The 14,971-nt window shown below is 41.4% G+C and overlaps 1 protein-coding gene across 1 annotated transcript; it reads right to left on the bottom strand.

Moving 5' to 3' along the window:
• Window positions 1–11,685: 11,685 nt before the first annotated feature.
• LOC147905408 (G-type lectin S-receptor-like serine/threonine-protein kinase SD2-5) lies at window positions 11,686–14,427 on the bottom strand. Its single transcript, XM_087379822.1, has one exon. It carries the CDS (start codon window positions 14,403–14,405, stop codon window positions 11,724–11,726), a length of 2,682 nt encoding a protein of 893 aa, XP_087235948.1. The 5' UTR covers window positions 14,406–14,427; the 3' UTR covers window positions 11,686–11,723.
• Between the last annotated feature and the right edge of the window lie 544 nt (window positions 14,428–14,971).

Below are 14,971 nucleotides of genomic sequence, written 5' to 3'. Positions count from 1 at the left end.
AAGGATGATGATCGCATTGTTGGCGAGATTCCCCAAGGAAAAGGGATTGAAAGAAAGATGAGCGAAGAGCAAATGGAGAAATTCAATAAGTTTTGTATCCTCAATAGCCCTGAGATGCAGAAGTGGATTGAGAGATATGAAGTGGCCAAAGCAGAAAGAATAAATGCAAGGACGAGATTCAGAGTAATGTACAGGCGATCACAACCATATCCACAAGATCTGGCTCTTCTCCCTACTCACATGTCACTTGATTGGCTACAACTAGCTCTACGTAAAGCCGAACATGATGGAGAGACAATAAACAAGTGCGAGCGAGAGTTATCATCTGGATGTATGGTGCATGTAAGTTTCTTACCTCTTGACGTAATTAAGTAATTATTTGTGGCAATATATGCTATAAAATAGATGTATCTTCATTGTTTTAATGATGCTCTTTTACAGTACAAAAAGTACAGTGCATTATGGTCATATGGACGACATTTTCTCGTGGAACGCATCGATTCAAAGAGAGTCACGTATGATTGTGGAGTCATGGCTAACTTCACACAAGATAGCCGAGCAAGTGCTTCAGATACCAATCTTCTCTCCTCACAGTTGGATTATTGTGGAACATACGCGACATCTATGAAATTGATTTCAGACGATTTATTATTTTCATTCTTGATGTAAAATGGTTTAGAACTACTTACAAGGGTCCCCATGCAACAGTGAGAAAAGATAGTAGCGGTCTCTTTGCAATAGACTCCACCAAACATTGGACCGATGAAAGTGATACTTTTGTTCTTCCCGAGCACTATGAGCAGGTGCATACTAATGATTTAATTAGTCGAAGCTTTCGTTTTTAAAGTCCATTGATACATGTACTTGAGCATAATTTCATATATATAATTGACGACATTTGGCACCCATCTTCAATATAGGTGGTTTTTCATCCGGATCGTTTTGATCCAAGATGGTGGTACATGATCCAAGTTGCACCACGAAGTAAGCAAATTTTTGAAGATCGAGATGTGGATATGGAGATGCCACTACCAATGCCGGATCCAATTGATGAATCTAGCGAAGAAGATGTAGATCACCATATGAGCCAAGAGGAAGATGCGCATAATGACATTGCACGGGAGGAGGATGGAGATCACGATATTGACAAAGAAGACAACAATCATCAAGATCAATCACCACACTTAAGCTTTATTGAAGAAGATGATCAAATACTTTTAGGTGAATGTACGATGCTAGAGTACGATGATGATATAGGAGATCAACTCGGTATAGAGTTGGAGATAGACTTGCTTGGCGCCTTAGACTTGGCTCAAGATGAAACAGTTGATGTAAATGCTCTTATTTGATTTTTCTCATCTCAAACTTGGACATGAATATATGAGCTTCAAAGGCTTGATGTACATGCTCTCATTTTTTTATTCTCTATGAGCTCAAACATGTATGAAAATTTAAAAAAATTTGTCATTGGAAAAAACTAACTTTTAAGGCCTATATTTAAAAAAAAACCTCTCTGTAAAAACGTCGCTATAATATTTTGTATCAGTGTCGCTATATAGCGACTTTTAGCAACAGTCGCTATATAGCGACGATTTAGGAAACCCGCTTTTCATACCGACGATTAACGCTAAGCGGGCGCTAAACATCGGTACATAAACATCGCAATAGGATCCGTGTGTAGTAGTGCCTCAATCCAATGACATTCATCACATGGACAATGGAGAATGGCATTGGTGTCATTCTCCTCAATCCATATGCGGCATTCTCCTCAATCCATGTGTGCCATTCTTCTCAATCCAATGTCATTCATCACTTGGATTTTTTGGACAATGGCACCAGTGCCATTCTCCAATCATCATTTGTTATGTTCCACTGGCATGATAATGGACATTCTACACAATATCAGATGATTATAATGACACGAGTAACATTATCCTACCATCATGAGTTAGAACCATTATCACCAAAAGATCAAATTTAGTTTTAGAGAATGGCACTGGTGCCATTGTCCCCACAACACTATATGAATATTTGGACATGGCACCAGTACCATTGATCACATGGAGAATGGAGAATGGCATTGGTTCCATCCTCCACAATCCATGTGATGAATGGTACTAGTTCCATTCTCCAAATAATCACAAAGAGTTATGGACAATGGCACTAGTACCAATTCTATAGTCATCATGTGTTAGGTTCTTATACATAGTAGTTGGGAGGACTCTAATGTGATAACCCTAAGATCATGTTTTGTGTTCCACTGGTAGAATAACTTTGACATCTGGAGAATGGAACTTGTGCTATTCTCGGCAATCCATGTGATGAATAGCACTAGTGTCATTCTCCACAAAGTCATGTAGGATGGCACCACTGGCTATCTCCATAAGCTCTCATAGTGTATGGCACCGGTGCCATTCTCCACAAACTCCCATTGAGATTGGCATAAGTCCTTAGATGGATTTGAGGAGAATGGCATCAGTGCCATTCATCATATGGAGAATGGAGAATGGCATTGGTGCCATCCTCCACAGTCCATGTGATGAATGTCACTGGTGCCATTCTTCAAAAAATCAAATGGTTTTATGGGCAATGGTACTAGAGCAATTGACCAAATAATCATATGATGTTGAGAATGACATTAGTGCCATTCATCACATAAAGAATAGAGAATAGCTCTCGTGACATTCTCGGAATAATCATATGATCTCGGGGGGGTCACTCATCATATGTAACCCTATCACGTGAGTTCAACAGAAGGATTTTTTTAATTTCTAAAATTTATAGAAATAAATATACATAAGAGACTATTTAAAATAGTTTTGGAAAAAATTTACAGATTTGTATAGGAAAGGGGTACATTTTATTAATGAAATTTTTTACAGATAAGGGACTTTAAATATAGGCCTTGAATGCACGTGATATAGAGGGTTTATACATAGTGACCCCCCCGAACATATGATGTTGTGAAGAATGGCACTGGTGCCATTCTCCAACCATCATGTGCTATGGAGAATGGAATCTGTGTCATTCTCCATAATATCATATGAGTTTTTAGACAATGGCACCATTGCCATTCTCCAACCATCATTTGTTATGTTTGACATCTGGAAATGGAACTTGTGCCATTCTTGACAATCCATGTGATGAATGGCACTGGCGTCATTCTCCACAAGGTTATGTAGTATGGCACCACTGCTAATCTCCACTTGCTCTAATGGAGTATGGCAACCGGTGCCATTCTCCACAAACTCCCATCTAGATTGGATTTAGTCCTCATGAATATGAGGAGAATGGCACTGGTGCCATTCTCCAAAACATCATGTGTTTACTTTGAGAATGACACTGGTACCATTCATCACATGGAGAATGGAGAATGGCATTGGTGCCATCCTCCACAATTCATGTGATGACAGTCACTAATATCATTCTCCAAATAATCAAATGGTGTTGTGGGCAATGGTACCAGTGCCATTGGCCAAATAATCATATGATGTGATTGAGAATGGCATCATCACAGGGAGAACAGAGAATAGCAGTGGTAACATTCTCCAAATAGTCATATGATGTTTTGGAGAATGGCACCGGTGCCATTCTCGAATGATCATGTGTTGTGGAGAATAGCTCTGTTGTGGAGAATGGAACTACTACCATTTTCCAACCATCATGTGTTAGGTTCCTCTCAAATTTCCTATGATAAAACTCTCATGTGTCAACGTTGGCACCTGGAGAATGACACTGGTGCCATCCTCTTAAATCCATAGTTGAATGAGCCTAGTACCATTGTTGACAACATCATGGAGGATGGCACCAATTTCACTATCTACAAACTCTCATGCAGGATTCTCCACATATTCCCGTGGAGTATGGAACCATTGTCATTATTCACAAACTCCGATTGAGATTGGCATTATGGTCAGATGAATTTGAGGAGAATGGCACTAATGCCATTCTCCAAAACATCATGTGGTTACTTGGGGAATGGCACCACTACCATTAATCAAATGGAGAATGGAGAATGGCATGTTCCATCCTCCACAATCCATGTGATAAATGGCACTGGTGCCATTCTCCAAATAATAAGATGGTGTTGTGGACAATGGCACCAATACCATTTTATACTTGTCATGTATTAGGTTCCTATACATATTATTTGGGAAGACTCTAATGTGATAACCTCACATCATGTGTTATGTTCCACTAGTAGGATCATGAACATTCTACACAACATCAGATGATTATTTGGAAAATGAAACTAGTACTATTATCCTACCATCAGATGTAGTTTTAGAGAATGGTACTGGTGCCATTGTCCACAACACTATATGAATATTTGGGGAATGACACCAGTGCCATTCATCACATGGATAATGGAGAATAGAATCGGTTCCATCCTCCACAATGCATGTCATGAATGTTACTAGTGCCATTCTCCAAATAATCAGATGGTGTTGTGGACAATGGTACCAGTGCCATTCACCAAATAATCATATGATGTGGTTGAGAATGGCATCATTGCCATTCAACACATAGAACACATAGAGAATAGAGAATAGAACTAGTGACATTCTCAACATAATCATATGATGTTGTGGAGAATGGCACCACTGCCATTCTCCAACCATCACGTGTTGTGGAGAATGGAACCAACATCATGTAGGATGGAACCAATTCCACTATCCACAAATGCTCATGCATGATTCTCCACATACTCTCATGGAATGGCACTGGTGCCATTCTTCACAAACTCCCATTGAGATTGGCATTAGTTCTTAGATGAATTTTAGGAGAATGCCACTGGTACCATTCTCCAAAACTGGCATGTGGTTACTTGGAGAATGGCATCAGTGCCATTTATCACATGGAGAATAGAGAATTGCATTGGTGCCATCCTCCACAATCCATGTGGTAATTGTCACTGGTTCCACAAACTCACATGGAGATATGTTGTTCTGGCATTCTCTCAAGGTCATCAGATGAAATTGTGGAGAATGGAACTAGTGCCAATTCTTCAAAGAATCATATGATGTAATGGAGATTGATGTTAGTGCCATTCATGACATGGAGCATGAATATTGTCACTGATGCCATTCTCCACAATCCATGTGATGAATGACACTGGTGCCATTCTCCATAATATCATATGATTTTTTGGACAATGGCACCAGTGCCATTCTCTAGCCATCATGTGTTATGTTCCACTAGCATGATAATGGGCATTCTACACAACATCAAATGATTTTTTGGAAAATGACACTAGAACTATGATCCTACCATCATGAGTGGACCATTATCACCAAAAGATTAGATGTAGTTTTAGAGAATGACACTGGTGCCATTGTTCACAACACTATATGAATATTTGGGGAATGGCACGAGTTCCATTCATCACATGGAGAATGGAGAATGGCATTGGTTCCATCCTCCACAATCCATGTGATGAATGTCACTGGTGCCATTTTCCAAATAATCATAAAGTGTTGTCACCAATGGCATTAGTACCATTCTATAGTCATCATGTGTTAGGTTCCTATACATATTATTTGTGAAGACTCTAATGTGATAACCCTGATATCATGTTTTGTGTTCCACTGGTAGGATAACTTTGATATCTAGAGAATGGAACTTGTTCCATTCTTGGCAATCCATGGGATGAATGGCACTAGTGTCATTATCCACAAGGTCATGTAGGATGACACCACTGCCAATCTCCACGAGCTCTCATGGAGTATGGCATGGGTGCCATTCTCCACAAACTCCCATTTAGATCGGCATTATTTCACAGATGAATTTGAGGATATTGGCATTGGTGCCATTTTCCAAAACATCATGAGGTTACTTGACAATGGCATCAGTGCCATTCATCACATGGAGAATGGAGAATGGCATTGGTACCATCCTCCACAATCCATGTGATGAATGTAAGTGGTGCCATTCTCCAAAAAGTCTGATGGTGTTGTGGGAAATGGTACTAGTGCAATTCACCAAATAATCATATGATGTGGTTGAGAATGACATTAGTGCCATTCAATACATGGAGAGCAGAGAATAGCACTGTGACATTCTCCAAATAATCATATGATATTGTGGAGAATGGCACTGGTGCCATTCTCCAACCATCATGTGTTGTGGAGAATAGAATTGTTGTGGACAATGGAACCAACATCATGGAGGATGGCACCAATTCCACTATCCACAAACTCTCATGTAGGATTCTTCACATACTCTCATGGAGTATGGCTACAAACTCCCATTGAGATTGGCATTAGTGCTCAAATGAATTTGAGGATAATGGCACTGGTGCCGTTCTCCAAAACATCATGTGGTTACTTAGAGAATGACATTGGTGCCATTCATCACATGGAGGATGGAGGATGGAATTGGTGCCATCCTCAAAAATCCATGTGATGAATGTCACTGGTGCCATTATCTAAATAATCATATGGTGTTGTTGATAATGGCACCAGTGTCATTCATCACATGGAGAATAGAGAATAACACTTGTAACATTCTTCAAATAATCATATGATGTTGTGGAGAATGGCACTGGTGCCATTGTCCAACCATTATATGTTGTGGGGAATGGAACATTTACCAATCTCTAATCATCATTTATTAAGGTTCCTCCAATTTTTTTATGAGAAAAATCTCACGTGACAACCTTGGTATCTGAATAATGGCATCAATGCCACTCTCTACAAACTCACATGAACATTAGCATTAGTGCTATTGACATCTTGTGAAAAGTCTACATGGAGGATGACTCTAGTACCATTCTCCAAAAGATCATAAGAAGTTGTGAAGTTTAGCACTGGTGCCATTCTCCAAATAATCAAATTATGGTGGGTAGAATGGAACTATTGACATTCATCACATGGAGAATGGGGAATGGCACTCTAAGTGCAATTCTCTTCAATCCATGTAATGAATGGCACTGGTGCCATTGTCCACAACCTCATGCGAATAGTTGGAGAATAACACCAATGGATGAGGATGAGGATGAGGATGATGAGTATGAAGAAGAGGCTGTTGTGAAGCATGGCATCATCAAGGAGTGCATCAGGTGCTATTGTAGCAGACAACATACCACCCAAAATGGGGACTATCAATGTAGAGGACAACATACCATCCAAAATGGGGACTATTAATGATGCGATCGATACAGGGGGTATAGAAGAAAACATAACACAAAAATGGAGACAATTGCAAGGAATATCATTAATCCTATACTTTTAGAAGAGAACATGGATGAACATACTATCTCAACATTGGGGATAAGACTAGATAATCTTATTGTTGTTGCAAACATGTATGAAAACGTAGCACCTAACAATTTCGATGAGTCAAAAGCTAGCAACTTCAAGGAGAATTTGGATCTATATCCACATACAATTTCTTTGGATATGCCAAGAATAACAATCATATTAGACTTGAATGGCTTGCTATTGAGTCACTACCTATTCAAGTCGCCAATACATCCATCTATTATGCATGACAAAAATATTTATATGGTTGTTCATCTTGGGTGCATAGAATTCCTTAAAATCTTGCTATAAAGATTTAATGTACGTATCTGGTCAACTACAATGGAGCATAACGTACTTGATATGGTAGGACTACAAAATTATGCAAATGAGAGCCTCCCTTTATTTGTTATATGGTCTCAGCAAGGATGCTACACTTATAGTAAGACGAGGATAAATAGGCCCGACAAGGTTGGTGTTGAGGCAATGTTCAGACCCTTAGCAAAAATCTCAAAGGCATTTGGATGTGATGCAAGAAAGACAATCCTTGTTGATGACTCCCCATACAAGGCTTGCGTTAGCCCTCTATCAAATTGCATATTTTATTCAACGTTTGATGTACAAGACAAGGATGATAATACTCTACTTAGAGGAGAGTTGATGCCTTACTTACTACAACTCAATGAGGCTAAAGATGTGCGCAGCATGATTGCTATGGACAATTACCTGTGATGGAGGGGCATAAGGATTTCAACCTTGTCCAGAAAGTAATTGATGAATGGAGGGAGGAAAGTCATGCATGGTCAAGAATGGAATATAAAACAAGAAATCTTCCTCTTGCAGATCAACTAAGAGAGAGGGCTATAGGTGAAAATACAGAACCAAAGGGTGTACAACCTAGTCAACCCATGGTGGTGATAGCTAGGTGCTTGAACTCAATGCATCCCAAAGAAGACTTTTAAGGAATGCTCCACAACTCTCTAGCATGAATGCTATGCAAGTTTCTCAATTGGCTATAGACCTAGGGTACAAAGGTCTCTATATCAAGAAACACATTTCTAAGGCCTACATAAACCAACTACAGAATGCATAATTTCCATGTAGGTACAGATGTCAAAGTGTTTTTTCATTTTATCTCAAGTCTATATAACTGTTGTTGTAGGTAATTGGAATTGTCTTTTTTGATGTAGAGAGATATGCGTTCAAATCATGCTTGAGTAGGTACATACCAGAACGAGATCCATTCAGACCACCAAAGCTACCTATCCCTATCAACAAAGTGTTCTGGATCAAAAATGTGACTTTCGAGGTGCATGAGTCAACCATTAGTTGGCTTGGGCTTGTTTGTGCATGACTTCATCAAGATAGGGACCACTATTCTCTATTATGGAGGTGACAAGTACTCCTACAGAGACTGGAAGGAATTATGTCAAGTTCATCCAAGGCTAAAGAACTACTCCATCCAAGAGGACCCTACTATCCCTATGAAGGATATGGTGCATATTGTTGGTGATGTTCAATATGGCAATGTGGTAGGGTTTATTAACAGCAATGGAAATACCGTATGCAAAGCCAAATGTTAGTTATGTATTTTCTCCTAGCTTTCCACCTTGGTATGACCCCATGATGAACATAGATATTGCAGAATATGGTCATATTTGTATTGAATCCATAAATGATATACATGTAGGAGAGGAGCTACAATGAGTTTTGAATAATAACATTGTATTTCTTTGTGCAATCATTACTTATGGAAATTACTACTTTCTTTCTAGCTGTGTAAATTGGTGCATAATTGTTGTGTGTGAATAATATGCAAACATGTTCATAACTACATTCATAATGGAGTTTGACGGAGTGTCCCTCATGCCATTCTTTCTAATGGATTGTGCAAAGCTGGCATTGAGAGTTTCTTTGTAATCATGATTTATTTCAAGGCTTTCAATGGTGCATCAACAAGTTGTTATGTTTTCATCCTAAAGTGTATTTTTTCCTTCGCAATGAGTAATAAACATGACATGTAAAGTTATCCTTTTACAATCATGCTAGTCAGTCTAACCGTTGAAAGTGCACGATAAATGATTGTCATTGCCACCTAATTTTACATTAAATGCTTGTCATTGCCCATTGATTTTACATCAACTACATATCTTGCATTCAAATGAGAATGCTCACAATAAAGCGAGTTTCAATATCAATGGAAATTCTAGAGAGCTATTATGACGGTGTTTTTGAACACCACTATGGCTCACGAGATGAATCTCACTCAAATGGATTTCGAATTTTATTATTTTCTTGATGATAACGTAGTTGAGACACTGATATTCTATTTATTATTTGAGAATGTAGTAGATATTACATACTTCATGAATGGCAATCTAGTCTATTTTCACATATTCCTCCTATTTTTTCATGGAGAAAGGCTACAATTTCTTCCAAAACTGCCATTCTGGGAATTAGGTTTTTCCCGAATTATCTAATACAGTCTTCTGTGCTCTATGGATTTGCTGGAGACATTGACGAAGGGCTAAGGGTTTTGAGTAGAGTTTTCCCTGTTGTTTGGGGGGGGGATTTTGAGTCCTACATTTGTGCACGAGGCCTCTCCATCGTCTCCAACAATTTGGAGGTAGCAAGTTGGGCTGGCCTCTATGAAGAGTTTTCTCGTGTTGTTGGGGGGGGTGGATTTTGTGGGGGTTATATGCCACTGTTCCTTAACCCCGATGATGTACAATACTCAAACACACACACACACATGCACGCACACACACACATACACACATATATATATGGATGACATACAAGATTGGGGTACTTTGCACCCACAAAACTTGTATGGCTCTCGTCTGGATCTCCCTCTCTCTCACTCTCTTTCGTTCCACTTCTGTTGAGAGCACTCTCAATTGGTATCAAAGCCTGGGTGGTTTGGCTGAGGCTTTTGTATGGTCTAGCTGAGCCCGTGTGTGTGCATGTTGTCTGTTACTGCAGCTCTGTGGTAGGACAGAGCAAGCATGTGGTTTCTTGTTTGAGCTTCCCAAGTGGTATTAGAACATTGTAGAAGCCTACAAGTGATTTTTGGAAGTCTCTGAGTGGTTTTGCAAGGTGTAGGTGGTTCTCTTGGAAGCAAAAGTCATTTTTTGGAGCCTGTGATGATTTTTGAGCCTGAGTGAGCTAATTTCTTTTGGAATCATGTCGTGGGTGCTAGCATTCCCAGGCTTTGAACTCTGTTGCTCATTTCACAAGCTTTGTGAAAGCCTTGAGCAAGGAAGGAGCCCATTTTTGTGAATCTGTGTTGCAACTGATGCTATTTCGTGACCCATGAGCTCTAGTTCAACTTCCAAGCCTCCATTCAGCTTCCAACCAGCTTGGGAGAAGGAACAAGACCAACAATAAGCTATGGAATCAAGCATTTCATCTTCTTTGATCTCTTCCTATGTTCGGATGCTCGTCTACTGGACCCGCTCGCTCAGACCACTAGTTCCAAATCTGTCTATTTTGGTGATTCAAGGATGGGCTAATACTGACCTCTGCAAATTTTTGCATGACTTGGTGGAGTATTCAGGGAATTCCAGAAGTTTGTGTCAATGTTTTCTCCTCTATTTGGATTTTCTGCACAAGTTCCACACAATTACCACGTGGCTTTTTTTGCTAAGGTTTCTAAGTTTCCTAAGGTTTTACTTTTTGGTCAATTGCAAGGGTTGACGCCCCATTTCCCATTCATTGGTTGGGATCCTAGAGTTCTAGGAGAAGAGTGATATTTGTAGATTTTCCTAGTGAGTCTGATTATGTAGTGATATCTATGTTTTGAGGCATCTCAGGTCCTATTTTTAGTAGCGGTCATTGCCATAGGGCCATGATTTTTGGGACATACCTTATGCAGATCACTCTAGTTGCAAAATGAGCCAGGTGCGCTTTTTTGTGGTTTCCATTGGGTTGTAAAGTTAGTTGAAATTGTTGAGTCCTTCCGTTGTGGAAAGATTTGTGGCATGGTGGTTGGAATTCTATGATTGAAAGCATTTCTCTAGGAGTGCCACTATTAGAGTAATCTAAAGTTGACTAGATACATGTCCTTTGATGTACAGGCCATGGGCTTACATGTTATCCAATGTGTGTGTGTGTGTGTGTGTGTGTGAGAGAGAGAGAGAGAGAGATGGATTGCCACCCAAAAAAAAAATCCAACTAAAGGCAATGTCAAAACTTAACTGGTATTTAAATAGATACACATGTTCAATGGATCTATGAAAGAGAGAGTATGAAATGCTAGGAAATACATTTCCCCAACTAAAAGCAATGCTAAGGTTTAAAATTAGGAAATTCTTAAAAAAGCAATTCAAATATTGAGGGTTGTAAGTAAAACTTTTTCTTGCAATGAAAGGCAACCTATGATCCCAACTTGAGACTTGACCAAGGTAGGTTTCTAGCTCATCGTCGGGTGATGTTACTGGTTATCACAATTTGTATTGAGTAGACTCGCCGGTAGAGATTTCAACCAGTCTGGGTCGAGATACAGGGTTCACTAGAAGCATCAAACAAGTTACCGAATGCTTCGTTAAGCAGAGTCCGGGCTAAAGGACACGGCAACCTGATTGCGAACCGAAGACTCTGAAATACATGTGAGCGGTGAAGATCCAAACCAGGCACTCGACCTTCGAGCATCCGCACAACTGTTCCCATGGACGGCCGTAAGTCAGGATCTTCCAAAACACACAAGAAAGCTGTGTTCATCACCCGTGTCGCTTGCATGATCTTCTCTGGCGTGTCAAGCTGGGCGTTGGTCAAATCAGCCAGTCTTCCTTGTTTTGAGGCTAAGACGTCAAATGCCCACCCTGGAAAGTAGGCTCGTTCCGTCTCTGCTGCATAGTCAAGGTTCTTACGCCCACTGACTATCTCCATAAGCAGCATCCCGAAGCTGTAAACATCACATTTCTCAGTGATAGCCCCATGCGTAAGCCACTCAGGGGCTAAGTAACCAGGCGTACCCCTCATTGTAGTTACAACATGAGTCTCATCCCTGGACATGAGTCGCGAAAGCCCGAAATCGGATACCTTGGCAACAAAATCGTCGTCAAGAAGAATGTTTTGGGGCTTAATGTCGAGATGGATGATCTTGTCTCTGCACCCTTCGTGTAGGTATGCAACGCCATGTGCTGCTCCCAGGATTATGTTGAATCTTATCTGCCAATCCAATGGAATTTCTGTCCGGCTGCTACCAAAGAGCCACTGATCCAGTGACCCTTTAGACATGTACTCGTACACCAGAAGTCTGTGTGTGGATTGCGCACAAAATCCAACCAGACGAACTAAATTGTAGTGATGGATTGCTCCCAAAATTGCTACCTCTGCTCTGAACTCTTTGCTCCCTTGCCTCAAGCTTTCTAACTCCTTCACCGCTACTCTCGTCCCATCCTGAAGAACGCCAGCATAAACGTTACCAAACCCACCGCGACCCAGCGTCTCAGAAAATCCATTTGTTATCGAAGAAAGGTATTCATACGTGTATCTTGAAGGCAACCCTGGTATAATAGACTCGAAGGAAGGTTCTTCATCGTCCAAAGTATTGGCACGCAGTTTGTTGTAGATAAAAACTCCCAAAGCAGTCACTGCAGTAAGAAGGGCAGCTATACTGGAAACCACTCCGGTTGCAATTGGGCTTGCCTTCGAAACTAGTCCGGCTACAATTGGGCTTGCGTTGGAAGTGCTGGTTGATTCCGCAACATCTACTACCTTCAGATAAGCTAGATAGCTAGCGTTCAAGGAGCCTTGTAAACTGCCCATATTTTGATGGACGTGAAAGCAAGACAAAGTGTGTGTATGCCAAAAAGCGGCAAGACAGGAACAGTTTCGTAAGCACTCATCCTTGCAAGCCTCTTCTGTGGCGAAAAGCAACGTGGGCAAGTATTTATTGGAGAAATAGTCCACCCCAATTAGCCGGAGGAACGTTTGGCGTTGCGAAATGCCAGTACTGTTGCAAGATGCAAGGTTGTGAGTCGGCGGGCAACCCTGATTATGGTCGAAGAACTGCGACAGAAAAGAACCAGTAGAGTTTGCAGGACAATCACATGGCGATTTGTTGTTGGTGGAACATACTCCATAAGGTCCACAGTAGCTCGGAAGAGAGCAAGAATCACCATTTAACACATCCAAACGGGGAATGAAGCGGTCAATATCCGCCGTGTAGGCAACCAGATTTCCATCTGGCTGCAGCCGCAAGAAGCTAAGGTTGGAGTTCTGCTGACTGTTGAAGTAGGAAACATAAGCCTGGTAATCCTCGGAAGACAAGTCGTGTGGAAGAGTAATGTTGCTGGGGCCTAGCCAAAGGAATGAAGCGTCCGGATCGATCACGGCGGAGACGTTTTGATGGCAAGAGCTCCTGGCAGAAGAAGTGTCGTTGGCGCCATTGTCGTAGGTCCATACCCAGTAAGGGAGGGGATGGGGGAAGCTCCAGTAGAGGACGAGGCCACAAGGCTTCATAACGAGGCTGTAAGGGCCTGGGGATGGATCGGTGGAAGAAGCCCAGCTGACAAGCAGGCTGCCGGGGTGGAGGGCTTGAAGGGGAACGAGGGTGTCGGACGGGTGATCAGAGCTCTGCCATAGCGGCAATGGAGAGCGAACGCCATGAGCATAGTTGTAAATGGCGAGGTTTCCGAGACCAGGAGGAGTGCGAGGGTCGACGGTGAGGTCCAACCAGGCGTGGGGGAGGGAGGGGGAGTTGGAAGACCAAGCTAAGGTGCCGTCGCCGTGATGCAAAGCGAGGTTGGCGTTATGGAAAGAGAGCGAGAAGTTGCCTGAGACGGGGTTGTGGCGATTGGCGATCCACAGCACCAGCGCAGCCGCAGAATGCTGGAATACGTCGTCCTTTGCATTCCATAAGCAGACGGCGAGAACGTAAGAGGAGGAAGCAGAGTTATTAGAGGAGGACGGAGAAGCAGAGATGAAGCAGAGCGAAGCGACCAGCCCCGACGTTTGGTTGATGACCCATTTATCGAGTATGAAGGCCTGCATCCCTGGGTAGTTGTCTAACGAGACCTTGAAGTTCAGATCCTCTATCTCGTCCACCGTAAACATCTTGAAATTCAGCCTCTCGCCCAAGCATCTCAACATAATCATCGTAGCGCAACAGACTAATACTAGCTCTACTGATCTCCCTGCCATCCCTCCCACTCCCATTGACGCACTATAACTTAGCTCGCAGCAGCAAAAGCACTAGCACAACAAGGCGCACACTCTAACAAGGAGCAAAAGCACTAACACAACAAGCACAAGAGAGGAGGGAGATGAACACAACACCGAGCAGTGAGTTCCTGGGAAATTTTTCAAACCTTAGAAGATATCACGAGACCCTTCACACCACCATGGTCAAAGAACTTTTACACTTTTTGAGATTCTCAACCACACCGTGACTGTCACCAACCCCTCCGTAGATTGAAAATGTAAAGAAACCAAGAGAGTACAAGACTCAAGTCATTTAGATTACCCGAGTCCCTAGGTTTAATGACCATTGAGGACGCTAGGAGAACGATACAGTATGTTGGAATTTTGGAAGGAAGAACGAGACCTATGCTGCCTTACCAAAACTGTGCTTCTCTTTGTAAATATTTCTTTTAGGTAATATGAGATACCTTTTCACCTTGGAAAAAAAAACAAGAGAGTACAAGTACTAGAGTCTTGTGCCTTTAATAACTATTTTGGAAATTTTAGAGAATGCTAATTGATCATTGTTAATTTCTCTTATT

This window comes from Dipteris shenzhenensis, chromosome 1, assembly GCF_047967505.1.
Source record: "Dipteris shenzhenensis isolate YYH24624 ecotype China chromosome 1, Dip_SZ_1.0, whole genome shotgun sequence".
Taxonomy (NCBI): domain Eukaryota; kingdom Viridiplantae; phylum Streptophyta; class Polypodiopsida; order Gleicheniales; family Dipteridaceae; genus Dipteris; species Dipteris shenzhenensis.
The sequence above is the reverse complement of the archived record's forward strand: the minus strand, read 5'-3'. Positions and strand labels throughout refer to the sequence as shown.